This window comes from Bombus pascuorum, chromosome 9 (genome assembly GCF_905332965.1).
Source record: "Bombus pascuorum chromosome 9, iyBomPasc1.1, whole genome shotgun sequence".
NCBI lineage: Eukaryota > Metazoa > Arthropoda > Insecta > Hymenoptera > Apidae > Bombus > Bombus pascuorum.
This window is the reverse complement of record NC_083496.1, coordinates 6,256,283-6,276,831: the sequence shown is the minus strand read 5'-3', so window position 1 is coordinate 6,276,831 and position 20,549 is coordinate 6,256,283. Positions and strand designations below refer to the sequence as shown.

Genomic DNA, 20,549 nt, shown 5'->3' with positions numbered 1-20,549 from the left:
AATCGTGTCAGTTATTTCGAGACGTTTATTTCACATGTACCTACTGTTTCTATTGTTGCTTCATCGAAGCGAATCCTTCATACGTACGAACGCTTATGCCACGCGAAAGCGAGAGAGTTCGTTTATCGTTGAATTGCGACTCATAAAAGGAAATGTTCTACCTCCATTTTCGCGTACGCGTAGTTTGTAAAGGGTCGTTTTGCACCTACGTGCGAACAAACAAGCCTAAGAGACAGGCGGTATCGAATAAAACTACAAGATTTGAGTGCTAAGAGCATCCCTGCTACTTTGAAATCTGCCATTATTAACGTTCAGCCTTCGATACCATTTACACGGCGTAATTTAAATGTCGCACGTACTCGCAAATGACGTGACAAATACACCGTGTTTCGATCAAGCTTGCGCGACGAAGTCGGTCGAGACAGGTAAAATATTTACTCTCGTGCATCGGAGATTGAAGAAAGGGAACGACAAAAATCGAGCGTGCGAGGTGTCCCGAAAAAGGAGGGCACTCGTGACCGTGGCCGATGGAACTCTTCCTTTTTCGATCCGTTTCTCGGGGATGCGTCCCCGTGCACCGGCTGGTGCATGTGCATCGTGACAGGCTGTGCGTAAACACGTGCGTGGCGGCGCGCGTGTGCGTGCACACAGGCGCCGAGGGATGCGTCGACGGACCTCCGCCTCCTTCCTCCTCGGATCCACCACCACCCTGCGGACCTATATATTTCCCGGAGGGTCTCCCACTTTCGCCACTATCATTCCTGTCGCGGCTGCGCCAGCCCGTGAGCGCGCAAACGTGAGTCCGTTCTCGGCTTTCCTCTTCGGAGTTTCCTCGCTGGATGATTACGCGCGAACACCTGCCTTGCCTCGCGTTTACACGTCGATTTTCCACCGGTGGAAACGCCATCGTTTGGTGCAATCGTGTCGCGACGAGTTATTCAGTGCGGTTTCGAAGGAATTCGTAGAAACTGTTCGTCGATGTTAATCGATCGATCGTGAACGGGAGAATTGATTTTCGATAACGTTCGATCTAGTTTTCCTGTTCTTGCTTTTTTCTTTTTTTGTCGAAGACAGAGAGTATCGACCTCGATCGGACGAGATTTTTCCCGCGGGGGCTCGTGTTTCTTGGGAAATGTGTGCCACGTGTAGTGAGCCCGCGAGTCCACCTGCTGCACCTACTGAATGGGATTAGATGAGGTGCACGACGGTACGTCAAAGTGTTTGCTAGATATTCTTTAACGTTTGTCGTTATTTATGAAAATTTTATCGTATACGAACTCGATGGCAGTTTATCGGGCAACGATACCATACGAAACTCTCTTGGTTATCGCCAACGAAGTTTGTCTTTACACCTTGAAGCCGTATTTGCCACGAAGTTCCAAAGTAGAAAAATATTTTCCTTTCCTGTCAGAGCAACGGTGAGAATAACCGATAGAAGTTTCGCTAAGAAGGCGTCGACAAGGCGAAAATGAATTTATCGAAACAAACTGTGAACGTCTGGGCCGAACCGCGAGAAATTTTCCTTGTGGTTTGTCGTAGAATCGCACGTTTAATACCGCGCGAGAATCGAATAAGCAGAGGCGCATTCTTCACAGCTGTTCATACAACAAAACGCGCGCGTTGTCGCGGAGCAAGAAATCGTGAATATAGATGCCTCTTTATACCAGCACTCGCCAAGTAGCGACTTAATATATCGCCTTGTAAATTACTTTCGTATGACTTTTATCGTCGCCTTCTCGTAACTCCGAATTTTTCCGGAATTTTCGAACCAGTCGAAACGATTCATCGATTGAAAGTTCCCCACGCAAACACGAATCGCTAGAGAATAAATCAACCTCGTTTCTTCCTAACTTTGCAACGCATTAGTCCATATACATAATTCATCGTTCATTTTATCAACGTTGCGACCGATTCGAAATAATATTTTTTCTTACAAAACCAGGAAACTCATCGACCATCCGGATGTCGTGTTTCCTCCGTGCAACGCGATTATTGGCTGCGTACTTTTTAGAGACAGAGAAAGCTAGGAAAGGTGGAGTTATTGAACACCTTTGCGATGAGCAGATGGCACGGCAAGGGTTTATTATACAATGAGAGAAGATAAAACTTGGACATCTAGAGCCTGAGTCTTAAGGCGATCAACCTTAACCGGTCTAGAGCCGTCTCTCGTGTTTCCGTGCGCGGTACGCAGTGATTTGTTGCGTCGCGTCCTTCTTACGCTCTATATCATTCAGCTGGTAATGAGCTTTGCCTTTAACGCATCGCGACGTTTCTCATGCGCAGGATGGCCTGAGCCTCGGAGCAAATCTTCATGGATCGTTCACGAAAATCGAAAAATGACCGGCCGCCGTGGAGTCCCGCGGAAGTGCCGCGGCGTCGACGATGCGCGCCGCGACGCACCAGTATGACCAAAATCAGGAATTTCGGGTAAGTGAGGACGTATTTTTATAGAAATATTCTTCTAAGAAATGTTAAACGTTTTTTTTATTAAAGTAAACACGAGACTAAATCCATGTAACGCGACACGTCTGCAACTCTATAAATATTAATGAAATGTTGGTTTCTATCGATAATTTTTACCATCGGGATGAAGTAACGAAACGTAGCGTATTGTACGTAGACTTTCTTGGATAGAAAGATTTGTAAAATTCAAGATAACAGAAAATACTCGATAGTTTGATATCCTCGACTCGTAGATATTCAATTATTCATATCCATCCGCCTCTACGATACAATTAATCAAGTTGAAAGGCTCGCGACTGTCCGAGCTGACCAGAGTTGACGTATAAAATTTTTGAAATATTAGCTTAGATTTCCTCGTTGATCGACGATCATCGATCGACACCTCGTGTAGCTCAAAAAATATGTCTGTTTAGAGAACGCTTCTGGCTCACGCGAATGTTATTTAACGGGCAGCTGCAAATGACGTTCGTTGAATGTGTAAACGCTCGGGGCTTGATCCAGACCTCCCGTTTTGTTTAAAAGTTTTACGCGATATCGTCTTGGAAACGTGAAACCGTAAAAACTATCGATCGAATGCTAACCTGATGTTTCGCTTACCAAGAGCCAAACACGAATCGAACGTTATTGTGTTACTTACGAGCCGATGAAATACGTAATCGAGGTGCTCGATGTCGCGATTAGAAGTGGATTGTTGCGACAGCTAAACGATTCCGGTTATCAGCTTTTCGTCGCGCTATATGTTTAAAAGCTATCGTCTCGATACCGGCTTTCTGCCCTATATCCAAGCTTAGTGCTTCCGTGTCGCAATCGATCTTGATTAACATTTATTTCTCAACCTGGTGTCTCCGCTAATCGGAAAGAAAAACTTTGAACAGTTCAGAATTGACGATATTAAAAAGGGGGCGGGGTAGGTGGGACACAAAAGCGTACAAAAGCGCCGGTGATCGCGTTGACGCAAGCTCTCGAGGGCTCAACGATCGGTTAAAGCGTTTAGCCCGGAACACGATACTCGAATGAGCGCACGCGAGCAAACAACACTATCGAGCGCGATGCGAAATTTGTACACGATTTGTATTGTCGATCTCGTAACCGCGAGCGTGCGGTTCGCCAGAGGAAAATGGAAAAAAAAGAGAAGAAAGGAAAAAGAGAAATGGAACCGAGAACAGCCGAAACACGATCGCCCCTCGATAACTCGTCATTTTAACGAGGATATCTCTCTCCCTTGTGCTGTACCGTGGCTATACTGGCAGTTTATTTTAATACAGACACCTCGTAATAATTCTCAATGTACATCGTACGGAATGAACGGACATCAATCCTTGCCCTCGTTACTTTCGATGCTCCAGGCAGAGGGTCCCTTGTTATCCGCGCAGTCTCCTTTGTACGGCGTGCATGCCAATGTCCGCGCATAATTACCGGTTTCGATTACAGATCGGCCATGGCAAGTGCGTCAGATTTTCCGCTCGTGCTGGGAAACGTTTTACCCTAACCGTCGTATCCTTCCTTTCTTTTATCCATCCGTCGATCTCTCGCGTGAGTTCCACGGGTTGGTCTCGTGCACCCTCGTCTCTGCTCCCTTTCATAATTGTCAATCGTGCTTTTTCTTTTCTACTTTTTCCTCTTTAATTATACCTTGTGCCTATATCCGTGATCGTCGATAATCCGTCCGGAAATCTCGGAATGAAAGCTTTCGTATCGCACGTTTTGGCGAATATATTAACATACCCTGGAGTAACGCGATTTCTCAGCGACCGTAACACGAGATTCCCAGGCGTAGTCTCAAAGCACCGACATGTCTGGCAGCGCACAGTTCCCACTGATAACCGTGAAAGTAACTCATGCATCACGCTCTGTGACACTAATCCCCTGAGTAGGGGGGTGGATAGGGCTCCGAAAGAGTCGACGAGGAACGTAAAAAAGGGGAGAAGGAAGCCATGCGAACAATAAGCAATCTGTAGCGAATATGTACGCTAATTATGTATGTTGAGTCTAGACGCACGCGTGCGATTATACGTACGTCTCTCCCGTGGTTCACATGCGGTATACATTACGTATGGTATGTGGTCGAGTTCTCCATGGCTCGCGTGTGTACGGGTCCCTTCCCGTCTGTGATAATACGCGGTGACGGAAAAATACGACCCGTCCGACTCGTCGGTCGAGAAAGTTTTTGCTCGCCTTGAAAACTTTTCGTCGCGACGTTCCGCTCGTCGATAATTATGCTCGTTTCATTTTTCCCCTCTCGAGTTCCGACTAGCTCTGTTCGTTTCGACCCTGACAATTTTCGCAGATGTCGAAACCGAAGACTCGTTTGCCGCGCGAGTACGTCGCTTAAGTTTTGCGATCCGTTCGCTTTCCCTTCGTACTACCGTTTCAGAATCGATAAACCGTTCCCTTCGAAACTATAATTCACGATGAAAACGATAGAAAACGTACACCGTTGATTTTCTCCTCCGGCTATGTACGAATACTGTTCGCTTCGGACCTAAGAGGATCTAACTTAACGATCACCCTTTGGGTTCACGTGTTGCATAATGCTCGCGTGTGCTCGCGAATGCGTGCCATTACACGGTCGGTATGGTCGCGTAAAACTTACGCCGCGAAGCTTTCTATCTGATGTATCAGGGCGGAGCGGAGCGATATCCCGAAGCGAACCGGAAAGACCATCGACGGCTCTCGGATCCCTGAGGTGCGAACCGCGAAGTCGACTCGAATATCGATTATTTACGAGACGTGTGCGGGAGGTAGGCACCGTAGTCGGAAGAACACGCGAGAAGAACACGCGAGAAGAAAAAGCACGGGGGTGGAAGGACAAACAAATAGTGGTGCATTAGCCGGCGACCGTGTCAGGAATGTGAAGAGCAGTTGGCACACGGCCTACCTCGCGATCTGCCTCCCACTTTGATCTTCGCCGCTGTATCGCGAAATACCACGACATAGGCTGTCGGGGCAAAATACATCTCTGTGCGTGTTGTTACGCCCTGCCCTCTTCCTTCCTGTGCCTTTCTCTTTGTCTCTTAACCCTGGAGCCACGTGTTCTCTTCGTCCCTTCCTCGACGCTGCTCGAGTGCGAGGTACTGTTAATCGGCGTCGAAAGACCGGGTCGTTCGTCCTCGATGACGTAGGACGATCGATCATGCGCCAGTCAATGCGTTTCCGTTCGAAATTTGTGGCGATACGCGCTACTGCCTGGCCGACGTATATTCCGAGGGTCCGTTATCGAATATGACTGCTGGACGAAAAAACCTAACGACTAAAGACTTCTCGAGGTATCGGTATATAACTGAATGAATCGACAACTACGCCGTCGTCGTTGCGCGTTAATTAACGTTAGCTACCGTTCGCTTTACCACTTTCATTTTGCATTCTAATAGATTGTGGAACGGTGTTGAAAGCGGGAAAAAAAAAGGAGTAGAACGTGGTTGCTCGAGTCGAAGGCGAAATAGGAACGCGTCGATCGGAATTCCGTTCGGTCATTCAGGGGCAATGAAACGCACCTTTGAGAGTGAGGAGTATCGTTTAATTACGGATCAGCTGTTTCAGTCGGAGCGTGACGGGTTCGCGCGTGTGTGCACACGTGTCCCGATCGATTTATTTCAAGTATGTATCGAGAGGCTCGCGGGCATCCGAGCGATCCCATCTCGGGATCGAAGACAGAATTGCCGTGGAAGGCAGCAATAAACGCGGTCCACTCACGTACAACGAGTACTATTCATAAGTCGGATTGAAGCTAAGGGCCGTAAGTCCGCTCTGAGAGTGGCGCCTTCGACCACCTCGTAATTCTCGTCCGGAGACTTTTCTTCTTCACGGAGGCTCACAATTAACTTCATTATGTACGCACATGTTCCCCACGTTTCCGTTGATTAGCGCGCGTCACGCGGCGCTCTCTATGCTACCGCCTCCGTTCAATGCATCTTCGATCTCATTCAACCGCTTTTTTATCCGAACAGATTGCTTTATGTTTTCTCGCAGGGACGGGAACACGGCAAGTGTTCCGCGTTGTTTTTTCCTCTCGTTTCTTTGCTTTAATTTCCTTTCATTCATTAACGCTGTACCGTGCTACCGACGCAGCAATTTCAACAAGCAACGAGACCATGAAGACTAATTGTCGCCGCGATACCTCTTACCAATTGGTTATCGAGTTTTCGTTAAGTCAATTTCCATGTCGTTATCCGGGCCTATTAAAAGGGTCACCGTACTCACTTTCGACCACGGCTATCAGCGGTGGTCTGGCATCGATCGACTTGTCGAAAGAGACGGACTAATTGGAGGGCCTACCTTAACTGTAACTTTTCGATAAGAGATCCCCTTCATTTTCGACGAAACGGTCTCCGATGGAAAGTTGTCTAGGCTAGGCGATAATTTTTATTATACCCGTATGAATGTTCGGTCGTTGAAAGAACGTCGAAAACACGGAGAGTGCGACAAGGAAGAACACCGTTATGGAACATGTGCGACCATAACGAATGTTTACGCGTAACTTCCGGAAACATTAAGAACAACGATTGCACTGGCGCATATGGTTCTCGCAATGACTGGTGACGCTCGTAAATGTTGATTAATTTCACCATGGAAAGGCACGACGAGGTCGTGTTTTAATTTCTTTCGTCGAATTCGTACGCGATTGAATTATGCTGCTTGCTGGTAATTTGCTTCTTTCCGAGTGGTCAAAGGTGATTGCACGAGACGAAAATTAAATCGAAGAACGAAGAGAACCAACGACGGCTATAAGCGAGCTTACGAGCCGTAAAACACCACGAAAGTCGTAAAATCGTCAAACAATAGATTACACGGTAGTTAAAGCATTGGCAAACAATCCTGGCTGTTGGTCATTTTCTTTGAAGGCTGGCGAAGAATCAAATCGCTATGCGGTTTCCCTGCTTATAACAATAGCGCAGCACTCGCTATTGTTCGAAGAAATGACTTTATAAAGACCCTGATTTCGTTTCCAAAAGCTCAACTCTTTGCTCTCTGCCTCCGCATGAATTTTATAGCTTCGAATTTTCCCAGGAATGGAAAGGCTACGCTGCAATTAATCTTAGAAATGCTCGTTGACGCACGCGAGCGGTTTTTACTTTCTGACGCTAACAACCGCATTACGCTTAACCACGGTGGTGGACCGTGCGCGAATAACCGCGAGTCATTGACTCCCATTTACATCGATTCTCTCCAACTACGGTATTTGCTTCTCTCGATTTGCGTACGCAACGCGGCGCAATGATCGAAGACCACACTCGCCGATTTAACTCGCTCGTCGATATCGACGCTTCGAGCATGAGCGAAAAATATTTTTAAATCCACGACGAAGCGACTGGACATTCTTTCGATTTTTCTCCGTCTTTGCTGCTTTTAGCCTCCATTGTGCGTATCTTCCGCAATTCTATTGTCAAACATCGCGAAACCATTCCTTAGAGGAGGGAGACCTATCGATTTATCGTACGCCGGTGAAAAGAAAATACGGAGACCGGGCATTTCGATCCCCGGCTCGCGTGCAATTGTCTGACATTCGAGAATCTTTCGGAGCGGAATATTTCGAGGAAAGTTTGCATCTCTCGACGAGGTTCGTCGGATTCTTTATTAGAATTTCTAGGGTCATCTCGAAATTCAGTGACCTGCATAGACCTGCATACGTGACCCTAGATTGACGGAATCCGATCCGTCCTTTTATAAAGATAGAAAATGAAGCGAATGATATAACAACGTTGACACGAGGATAATGACAGCAATATCGAGCTAATCGTAAACGTCTATTAAGAAACAGTGACCCGTGACGTTTGCAGAGGGTGGGGCGTCTAATGCTGCGTTACCTAAAATATCTCTGATGTCTGACGTCTGTTACAAACAACGTTGTGATTTACAGCGTTACAACCTTCGAAACAGCCTCGAGTGCACGCTATTTTCTCGTACTTACATACGGAGTTATCATTACATTCGACTGTTGGAAAGCAAGGCTTCCTTCGATAAAACCAAAAGGAACGTGCATCAGCGAGAGAGCGTAGGATGAAACAAGCACTTCCGTTAAAGACGCGGCGATTCCTTGGCACGATCGAACGTCGTCCGGAGAGTGGTCGATGCACGAGCGAGAAAAGGCTAAAAGAGATGCATTGGCAGGTATCGATAGGAAGGTGGTACGAAAGGGTGCTGAACGCGAAGGCGGGCGAGAATCGGTGACGTTGATTCGCATCGAGTCCCGCTGCGAAGACCTTGACAGTTTCTAGACGCGCTGACAGCCACGGACGCTTGGCACCGCATCGAGACGCAACCCCGTGTCTCAACGATGCGTATTCTATCAACGTCCGTAGAGCACGATAACCTCGGCAACTGCATGTTGAATGAGCCGTACGAGAAACGGCGGATCGTTGCGTCTCGTTTCGCGTTACCGTCCCTTTTCTGCAACAATGGCCTTTATGCGCGGGACGCTATTCTAACGCGGCACGGAACGAGAAAAGGGAGAGAACGACGACGACGACGGGCTGATCCACGTCGGCACGGACAAAGCTCTTCCTTTCGCCATATAGGAACCGAGTCGGACAGCCAAGATTTAAATTGATTTCGAGATAAGTGCGTGGAATTAAAGATGCATTCGGACGATCATCCGCGCTCGCTCAACCCTTCGTTCCATTCCCGATACTTGTCTTCCACTTTGCGTACGATACCACCGGCTCTAACAATCGCGCACTGTGTTCCTTTCGTTTCCTTTCCCTCTCTTTCTCCTCCTCTCTTCCTCTCTTCCCTTGTCTCGGGGGAATCCCCCGGTTACCGAGACCTCTCCAGGGTATATCTGTCGTTGTTGAAGAATTAAGAGGATAAACTCGTAGTTTCCTGGTTCGAAGGCAGAAACGAGTGATTAAGGGCTCGAGGAAGCTCGAGCACGAATCGCGTATAAATAACGAACGACGAAAAGGGTAATGGCGTACGGTCGTTCCCATCGACAACGGCTTGTTTGATGGAAGGCCTGTCGTCGCCGTACGCGATCGTTCCGATCCCGGGCAAGTCGAGCGCGTGTTCTACGTATGGACGCGTGCGCGACCGTTTCAGCCGGCTTGAAAGTGAAACGAAGTGGTTTCTCGGCTGCTCGTGATTCCACGCATAAGTAAAGCCGTTAACACCTACTCCGCGAGCACCGTTACGTTCACCAAGCGTGAACTAGTAAATCGATGCACTTGACCTTTTGGTAGCGTGTCCAGCTCTCTAAACTCTGTTTCACCGTTCCTTCGGTCGCTTAGGTATTCGTCCTTTGTTAGGGAAATTTACACCTTCGAGAAAGTGGTCACGAAAGTGGGAATGATTCCCTTTGATGAGAACTCGAGAATAATAAATTATTAATGACAAAATAGCATTAGCGTTAAGCAAGACAATTTGTTAATGTACGTTATACAAGATCGACGATAGCATATGCAAGTTACGCGTGACGCCAGCTAGAACAACGTTCTCTATTGTTTTGTATTTTAGACCGTCGCGAGAAGATAATCTCGGAAAAAATAGGCTACACGATCTTTTATCGGCGTTCCACGACGCCACGACGAATTCTCTCGACGGTGAAGTCAACGATAACGCGTTGCCACTGTGTGGGTGTGCGTCTAAGTAGGAGATGAGATACGACGCACTGTAATTGGTTATTATCCGTGATATGGTGGTGTACGACGTATCGTAGATTTGCGGTTTCATTGACGAAAGTTCAATAATGAAGACAGACTGAAAAACGACCATTATCGGTGCGCATTGTACTCGGAAGATGTATCGTTTCGTAATACATTGCTTACATCTTATCGGAACCTGTCCGTTATGGAATTTAGAATGAACGAGCGTACAGATATCGGGGTAATTATAGAGTGATACGAAACCAATGCCTATCTGTAACTTAAAATTAGTATACGATCATTTACGAGGGAATATTTACCATTGTATTCATTGCTGATTTCTAAAATAAGAATCAATTTGGCGGGGTGAAATTTCATTCTGGGATATAATTAACGCGATTTTCTTCGGCGATAGTGCGTCAGAGTTAAATTTTGGCCCATAAAGCATTACCATGGGCCAAGGAAACGATTTAAAACGAAGGATCATACTCGTAGATATAAATCCTTCGACCGAGACAATCAGTCGTGTTCCACATTAGGGTGAAAAAGTGTTGTAAATATGGCCGGCAGTCATCAGCCAGTTAGGTATTGTATGCCGTGCATGCACAGGATGCATACCGGATGCATCAGATAAGAGCGTTCGCGAGGTCTCGTAACTCCTTCGTCCGGGAAGGAGGAGTACGGCTCGAAAGCGGCATTAAACGGTGCCTTCTCGTTTATTTTTCAGTGAGCGCGAGATAGCGTGGTTTGACGTGAACCACCGCTACCGCCAGCGGTGCCATCTCATGTCTTACCCATTCGCGTACGCGAAACCTATAATTATTCTTTCGAACGAGATCGTGGGCGAGTCGAGCCAAGCACAGCCGCGTGCTCGCTCCCGACTGCAATTTCGATTTCGCCAGTTTCGACCTTTCCTTTTGCCTGCTTACCTTGCTTACCAGGCCCGGGCATTACGGTGACGATTTCATTTATGACACGAATCGCGTGTGGTCCGAACCGGATTATTATTTGAAAGTTCGAACATTGAAGAAATCAAATCAAGTTTTGATGTACGTTTCTCCTTGTTTCGTGGATACAAATCGATCTCGGATAATTTATCGCGATACAACGAGCAAACTAGATGCAAAAATCTATGTTGCGTGCTTTCTAATCTATTCCTATAGATAGCGATCTAAAACGATCAAAAAGAAAAGAAAAAGAAAGAGGAACGATACTCTAAATGAAGATGTTGCAGAATTCTTTATTCATTTATTCAAGGATAGACGAGTTAAATCCCCATTAATGTACAATGTTAGAATTAAAGAAGCTACATACAGTACACAGGAAGCGTACAGTTAGAACGGCCAATTATAAGGAATTGTTAGAGTATCAACGTCCGTAAAGTAACTAGATACTCTGCGAATGAATGCATGAGTGAAAAATCTTTCAGAAGAATCTCGTACATCCGTGACTCGGAAAACCAATATGCCTCTTAGTAGTCGCGTTAAACGCACGGAAGGTTCCCTTAATTGTTGCGCGAATGATCGATTCGGCACGAGCGATTTTCTCATATCACGGTGCGTTTGTCAGCTGCCGAATAAGCAAAACATTTTGGTCCGTGAGTTCTCTCGTTTCTACACGGTGGTATGCCGTACATGATATCGACAAGATATCAAAAGCCGTTTTCCCACGGGCTACGTCGCTCGGAGAGCGCCGGGGATTATCGAGCTGCGATGATTATACATCATGCGCAGCTCTGTTATTATACGGAACGTAGAAACAGAACTGTTAATTAGCTGTTGCACGCTCCGCTGACACGATCGACCGAGTCGTATTAATTGAAATCGACTCGAATTTGCTTGACTGGAACTTCAGGTGTTAAAATAATACGAGCAAACCTATCTGAACCGACGCGTTTCCATTTTAGATGGAAGAACCATTAATTAGCGATCGACATCGTTGATTTACCGCTGTACGCTCGAAATTTAAGCAGCTTACGCGTGTTTGCGCGGCTTGACGTGCCGTAAATTTACGTTGAATCGTAACAACGAAAGTGATAATAGAGACTCTCGAGGAATTCGCGAACGCAGGAATCAATTCTCTTCGATTGTTTATAAATCATGCTACCATTTTCAATTTCCACCCCATCTCAATCTCTCAGTTTATTAACCGTGCAAAATTGCGGATAAGAGATCTCTCATCAGAATCGCGTTTCGCAGCACGATCACCAGTAAACATCGTCACGGGAATGCCTCGTTAAAGCGTCCATCGATGTGCTGCTATTACGGTCGTCTCGAAATAGACGTTCGAATACAAGACATAGCCAGAAACAACTATTCACCAAGCCGCACAGCGCTGTCTCGTGGAATCATGCGTTGAGACGCGCCGTCTCTGTTGCTCTTGTCCTACTATTTTCTTCGTTTCCCGTGTTGGAAGTCTTTAGGCGCGAGTTTAATGGAAGTTCCGTCGCGTCTTAATCATCGGCTGCTGGCCCACGGGGTGAATCGTTACAGTTCCGAGGCTTAGAACGACTTTAAGCCAGCTTTCGTGGTCGATGTCGGCCAACTCGAAATAGAGAGTCGCGCAAATTTCACGCTTTACCAGTAACAACCGGAAACCGACGACGGCGGACAGGCAAGTTTTCGAGCTTTGAGGATTAACAAACAAACAACTGTTAATGCAACGCTTAGCTGCCCCCTGTTTATCCATAGCCCTGACTCTCGTTTTTTCCCGACATAGTTTTAACGCGATTACACTGCGCGGCCGTAAGCTCGTTCACAATTACGCGCGAGCGTACACACCCTGTGCACATATTTGCACGCGGATCTACGTGCAAATATACGGGCGCTCGTGCACGCGTACAATGGACGCCGGCGTTTCTGCGTGCTGCGACGCGCACGGATCTTCTTAGGCACGGGTAAACGTTTATCTTCGTGTCGGCGCATGTTAAAACTCGCGACTAATTTTTCTCGTGGAAATCCGCTTCGTGGGAACCACAAATTTTTTAAAGTTTCCTCCGTGTAGATTTTGCACGATGCGGAGCAACGTACGTTGGTGCGATGGTCTTTTTACGTTCGGCATCAGGAGGATGGACATTGAATAATTATCTGCCAGAAATATACCCTCTGATCTTGTATCTACCGTCTAGAGAAGCGGAAGGTAGTTTTACCGACGAACAAGGCCTAGACGAAACATTGCCTTTCATTTAATCACAGCGCTGGTGATTGTGGTGTCGATTTCGGTCCAGATGTACGAGACAGATCAAAGTATCGCGATTTCTACAGCCACTGTTTCATCCTATAATTAGTCGAAGCTTCCAAGCTGCAAGTTGCGTCTGAGGAAACGTTGTTCTCACGGTTCGCTGACATTATGGGCGTCTTCATCGGGATCCAAACCATGACATCAGTGACCAACAAACGAGCATTGAATCTTAATCCAACGTACTTATACTTGGATCGATAATGGATTGGAGACGATTTCCATTCGGGAGAGACTACCGTGCCACGACGTATCGAAAATCCTACGAGCTCATTGGGATCCATAGTTAGAATCATTGTCAGGGACAAGAGTGACAGTGCAGAAAGGCGGCATATTTATGACGGGCGTTCTTCCACGCACGCGAAGAACGCGAAAATCAAGAGAAGAGGAGGGCCTGAACGATTGCACACGTGCATCGCTTCTGTTTTGCATCGGATATACGGCTGACCGGTGAGCGTGTGTCCCATTAAGCTGTTCGTTTTACGAGACTTCCAAACGATATGATCAATAACGAGGCCATGGTCCGTGTCGTAAAGAACGCCAAGACCAACAAGCCCTTAACAGTTTGCAAACGTTTCCTCCGAGTAATTACGTCGTGTTGGAAACGAGACCGGGATTGGAATCCTAGAGCTGCTGACGCTGAACATTCTTCATCCTTCCCCTCTCGCTTCTTCTTTTCGTAAGATTTACGACGGTCACGGTCCGACCGCGAGTTTAATAAAGCCGTAGATGAGAATGGAATGCAGTGCGCGCGTGGAAAGAATTGGCCGGGTTCCTCCGCAAAATTTTCAGCGGTGAATTCATTTTAATTGCGAGGATGCCTCTTCTCGTTGCTCGCCTAGCGTCGAGGTTTATTTAACCCCGTTGAGCTTTTGCGTATTGCGCGAATGCTGGAATTTCAGCTATTCTGTACGAGCATGGATCATACAAAGAAGAGTTTGAAGCAACGGAGAATAGTCGAAACGCGCTTGTGCCAGGTCGAACAAAAGCTTCTCATAGAACACCATGGATAACGCGTACCCGGTAGATCGTAAGAAGATCATGGAACAAAAGCTACGACTTCTAATTTCGCGAGATCTCGAGGTCTCGAGTAAATTCCATCAAGAGATCTGCCATTTCTCACAAATATTATTTCTCACAAATTCGTTGGTGTCCCACGAGGTTGCCGCGACTTCTTCGCGCCCATGAAAACTCGCGACACGCTCGTAAACTAACAAGCAAAAAATCTGCGAAACTCAACGATTCTAGAGAACTTAACACTTCTGAGGACCATACATCGCGTTGATGTATGGAACCAAGAAAGATTCATCATCGGGAGTTCTCTATTCTGCACGTGCTGCCGCAATTGCAGAAACAAGCCGTAGATCGGAGTGTTTCTTATTCAGATGGTAGGAAAGGCTCAGAGTCGATCGATGGATATACCGAACACGCACACTTTTGCGTTCGTTACACGTATATCCCTTTTGTTTTCACACGGAACGTTTCTCTATCTTTCTGCAACCCTCGGGGGGATCCCTATAGGGCGCACAGCTTCCGCCATTCCATCGATGCTTATATCGACTATTTACGATCCGAACGCAGCCGGATATTTGATTCCGCGAAATAACGGTTCGAAATTGGCGAAGGCTTTTTTTTTTTGTTCGCTGAATGCGCACCGCGGATCGAAACTAACGATAGGAGAGTTTGGATCGCGGAACGTTAAAGCAGAAATATTCGCCCGCTTTTTGAAAAATAATTGGTTTCACGAAGCATCTCGATGCGTTTCGAGTATTCATGCTCACGTTGGCGGTGCACGAATCGCGGTGTGCGCGCACGGTTCGCGAGTATCGTTTTATTTCAAAGCTATGCAAACAAAGGCCAGCAAGGGATACGATCGATATACGATAAAAGCTTTGCGCAACCGTAATCGCATCTGTAATTCTATATCGCTCATATATACCTCATCTTACCGGTTACGTGTTGGTAGGCATTGTATTCGTAAGTCTCTTTTGTTTTCCGTAGATTTGTTCGTCCACGGACGAGACCGCACGCGGTTCCGATTCGGGATAGAAAACGCGAAAACGTTCGAGGGGAGCAGAGATCAAAATCGTGGAACGGCGAGATAGTGTGGTTTCCGCCGTTCCCGAGCCAGAAACAACAACGGTGGTATACGTGAACTTTCCGATATACGTGTTCGCTGTTCGTTAAATGAGCGAACCGCGCTTGTTCGACCAAAACAATGGTCTTGTACGTTGGCTACGTGTATTGTGTGCGAGCGCATCGAAAGGCTACGCAAGGCATAGCAAAAGGTTCGAACACCGGCGTAAAAGTCGATTGGAAGTCATACCGGTCTGTCCTCAGCGTCCACGCCACCGCCTACCAACGATCATATCCGGTCGTAGCTAATTATTTCCTGCTGTGGAAAAGCATTAAGCTTGCTCGACGCCATTTACCGCTGCGCTTCTGCGATCGTTGTTCCTTTCGTGCGACAGCCCGAACGATTTAATGAACGACCTCCGATTCGTCGATTTTCGACGCGTACCGAAAATCCTGGCGAGAATTTTAATGATTCTGGGGGAAGAGTTAGAAGACGACAAGTTGGAATGTAGAATTTGGAGAGGAAGTTCTCTTCTTTTTACGCCGACTATTTACGATACCGAGATACCACCTTACCTTTAGGGGCTCGTTCGAAGGAAAATCGAGGAAAAGGACGGTGACGTTTGCACAGGTGGATGCGGACACACGCGAGTGTTCCCTTTTTCTTTTAAGATACGGACCCTCTCTTCCGTAGCCGTGTTACTTCGTTTTCCCCCGAAAACCCTTCGTCTTATCGCGAGCAACAGGTTTAACAGATTCATGTTCGTATCGCAGATGGTGTGACATTAAAACGTTCACACTTCCACGTTTGGTTCTCGGCAGCAGCGGCGCATTCTGCACGGTTGCCCTTTCCGGCACATTATCTTGGATCGGCGCCTTTGTACGTGACATTCTCGACGCCTGTACCGGCAAGGAAGGGGAGATACCCGTCCACGGAGACGAAAGGTAGAAATTTACGGTCATTAAACGGCGTTCAAAGGCTCACGACTGGCTCGACACGGCCTCACGTTCGCCCCGCGTGTCCATCTTCCACGGATCAAATGCAAGTGTAATTGCTGTTAAAGCGTTCATTCGTATTACAGCTTCCATACGCTGCATCGCGAGATGCGATTATCGTCCGTTTCGAGGTCAAGACGAACTTCCCCGTTCCGACTTCTCTCTACTACGTGGGAATTAAATCTCTTTGAAAACGTTCCGTTGAACGTCTGACCGTAACTGCACGATTCTCCTTGCAAATTCTCATCCTTGCGGTATCAAAGGCTCGCGTTTACGCTCGGTTTCGATTCGCAAAGGAACGATAAGCCAGGGTACAGCAATCAGAAGCGATAAATCGGCTGTAAGGGCCGATTCGAGAGGGCACTCGTGCCAACCGATCTAGTTTGCCAAGGAAATTACAAACAGATCCATCTCATCGGGTCGGTCGCGGCGAATTTATGTCCTAGGTTGCACGTCCTCTGGACTAGATAACGGGCTCACCGAGGCGGCGACTTCCTTATCGTATTATTTACGACACTTTCAGCTGGTCGAGGAGAGAAAAAAAAGAGCATCTCGATGAGATCGCTACACGTTGTACACGCTGCATCGAACGATGCAAGACTCGAATCCGAAACCCTGGTGGCGCCTGCCCTGTTGCCCTCTTCCTTCGATTTAATCGATTTAATGGTCGATGGCAACGGCCGATGAAATTGGTCGGACGATGCTTTCGTGCAGCGTCAACGAGTAATTAGCTTAGCGGTTCGATAACGACAAAAGCAACCCGGTTCCCGGTAGTAGATAAAATTAGGGTTTGTGCTCCCGTTACCTTTGCGTCCCGAAAGAAAATACCGTTTCTATTTCTCGATTGCACGGGTATGCATCTGCCGTGAAAAAGTTGTTAATTATGTTATTCTAATACCGTTAGCAGCTGTTCAAGCTGTACGGTCCCGTAACGTTATTTTCCCTGAATTTTTCGTAAACAATTTTTCCGAAAAAATGTGTCCCCCGATATTCCGTGTATTTTCGTTCGTATATTCCTCGTTAACGCGCTCCAGAGAAGCTTCGCTTCTCAGAACAGAATTCCCGCTATTTTTTCCGGACTTCGTTTTCTATTCGTTTCCACGAATTCACCTCCGTGACGCTCGTTTACCTAGCGCCAACGAGACTCGACTGGGTTCGCCTTTTCGGTCTATCGTCGGTGGAAATATCAAGCTTAGTATTTTCCCTGGAAAATCTGTGCTAGTGCAGGTTCAAAAAGAGCCGCGTGCTTGAAAAGGGCACGATACCGGCCACAAAGCCGGCGCTTATGCCCGGCGTAAATAATAGCCGCGGTGGAAAAACCACGATTCCTCGAGCGTACGCTTTCGATTCTCGCAGCTAAATCGAAAGGTCGCGATTTCCAGGCAGTGCTTTGACCCGAGATAAGGGTGCGCGGGAGAACTTGGAACGCTGGGCGGAAAATCGGTTCGTTTTGCTGCCGATTGCGCGGCGTTCCAGCGTGCCGCTGGAAAAGGCAATCGGTAATCGTTTGGAGCGAATCGAAACGCGGAACATCGCCGGCGCATTTACCTGTCGGTTATTTTTACGCCAACTCGTGCGAATTGAAGAACGTTTCGCGTTTACGATACACACGTACACGCGCGAATCACAAATGGTACTTCCGAAGGGCCGGTAAAAATAGACTATGAACCAAGTGGAATTCGATGTCCGATCCTTTGCGAGAGGGAATGCACGACGAGGTGGTTAAACGCGACGGAATTTGCTTTTATCGCGAGTAGAAGTCTAGAGGCTAGTTAACGCCCCCTCGTCGATCGTGCGCTAGCAACGGAAATTAATTGATTTAAGTGGCTGTTCGCCAGCCCGTCGAACGTTCCAATACCCTCGAACCTGATACTTAACCCGGATTCCACGGACATCGACAGTATATCCATGTAAACGCGAAAGTAATTTCTTCATCTGCGTCGCACGCAACCGGTGTTCCCCCATCTACGGCACCGAACGGGCTACAGTTATCGTGAAATTGTTAATCCAAGCTGGATTAACCAACTAAAAAATCAAACCAGAGTTTCAGACCTGTTCGATTAGGCTGCAATTATCCCTGTAATTTTATGTTTTAATTTATTTGTATCTTTATATTAAGGATACCTTCGTTTTCCAGTATCACATCAGATTCTTTGTAATTATTTAATTCTACCGTACCGTTATTAACGCAGAATGAGCTGTGCGAGTTGATTACCGCTAATTTCCACGTAAACGATGAACAGGATAAATAAATAATGAGAATACAAGAAAGTTTAAGTTATTAACGTTGCATAAACATGCGTGTCTTTATGTCGTTTCTTTAATATCATCGCGTTCTACTTTATCGTCGCATTTTGAACTTTGTCGACGCTTAACATTTCGTCTAACGACCTTCTATCGACAGGGGTTCCGCTGCAGGCGGTTAACTTTTAAAGTGTTCCATAGGTCAGTGAAATGTCGCGGGCAGAGGCCCGACCCAAAAGTCGATCTCGCTAAATGGTCCCTCGGACGATCGAGCGCGATGAAACTGAAGAAATAAGAGTGGCGCGACCTTAACGGCGTTTCATGCGTAGTTTCGAAGGCAGCGGCCGCGTTTCACGGAGGCGAGGCTGGCTCGTAACTCGCACGCTCGTATATAATATAACCTGGCCGTAGAATGGAGGATCTCGAAGACTGCCGCGAGCTACGGACCGGTTCTTAATAATTAACATATGCAACGTTAATTTTACGGAATTATAATTTCACGTCACTCGGTGGCGGCAGGAGAGGCCGACGGGTGAAACGTACACATCGGCACGGCGTACGAAGCGCATAGCCCTATAGCCATAGGACGAGGAAGGAGAGAAGAAGGACGTCGCGTGCAATGGACGAAGGCGAGAGAAGGTCAGGACGCAGCGTGCAGGTCCTGTCTTTCAGCTACTGGCTTCTCTTCGAAGATCGGACGAAAGAGGAAAAGGGAAAAGAAGAAGAAAGGAGAGATGAAAGAGGAGTCTTTTTGCGTTTCGGGACGAGGTGAATTAAAGGAGCCGGTAGAGAGGCTCGTTATAATTTTTCCTAGTCAAGATTGAGATAATTTCCTGTCCCTGTCTTTATTACGATATACGAACGATTCTAATTGCCAGTCATTAACCATTTAATAACTATTGTACGCGCGCTACATATTAACGTTTCGACGTGTCTGGTGGTCTCTGTCACGACCTGATCGAACGTAATCGACGGCACGATTAAATCGTCTGTACTGAAACAAGAACGTACAACCCCGACAAACCCCGGCTTAATTTCGCGGAGATGTAATTTCTTCGCTGATAGAGGAAACGGACAAACGGCTAAAAGAACGAAGACGTTACCTAAGGCCATTCTTCCTCTTCTTCTTTCATATTTTTCTTCTTCGATTTTCTCTTTTTTACCCGATCTGCTGGTTTCGACGTTTTTCTGAACACGCTCCGAGCCGGAGGGCCAAAGAATGAGGTTTCAACGGCGAACGATGACAAGAAACGCACAAACGATATTTCATGGCGTCGCGTCGTGGCAAAGTGGATCGGGTCAGGAACGATGTCGGATAAAAAGCACCTTGTTGAAAGACAAGCAGTCGCCCAGCCAAAACGTCTTACGTCTAAAGCTATATACAGCGTGTATTCTAAAACTATCTACAGCGTGTCTTCTAAAGCCATTGACAAATGCGCTCGTTATCGAGCGTGTACGTTGTTCGTTTTCGTTTCCTCTGGGAAAATTCTTTTCACGACAACAAACCCAAGCAACCCAGAATTGTTCCGACCTATGCAAACATCACGAACCTCGTTGCTTGGAAATTTAAAAGGGATCGATCTCTTTACCGGATCTCATCAGACCGCAATTTCGCAGTCCATTACAACGTTCGCGATGCATCGAACTACCTGACTACGAATCGAGAAAAACAGGATGTTCGCGAGTGGCGGGCAAAAACAGGCGGAAAAGACAAGAAGGTGGAAGAGGGTATAAAGTTAGCGCAGACTGGCTGCGGGCGGTATTCACCTACGATGAAGATGGTTCATCTACGTTCAACGTGTCTTGTTAACTGCACGCACGACTGGGCATACGTGGCTCTCGCGTTCGCGTGAAACTTAATATATCGAAAACGAGTTGAACGGATGAACGAAGAAACGGGGATACAAAGGATCACAGGTGGAACCAGGATGGATAAAAGTTCCGAAAATGGAGAAA

The 20,549-nt window shown here is 47.0% G+C and overlaps 1 protein-coding gene across 1 annotated transcript in view; it reads left to right on the top strand.

Annotated features, from left to right (window-relative positions):
• The first annotated feature begins 740 nt into the window (after positions 1-740).
• LOC132910609 (thrombospondin type-1 domain-containing protein 4-like) overlaps positions 741-20,549 on the top strand; it is a 39,824-nt gene continuing 20,015 nt past the window's right edge. Inside the window, exons 1-2 of the mRNA XM_060966403.1 lie at positions 741-1,207; positions 2,284-2,427. Coding sequence (XP_060822386.1) covers positions 2,312-2,427 — 116 coding nt within the window. The 5' untranslated portion in view covers positions 741-1,207; positions 2,284-2,311. The remainder of the gene's footprint in view (positions 1,208-2,283; positions 2,428-20,549) is intronic.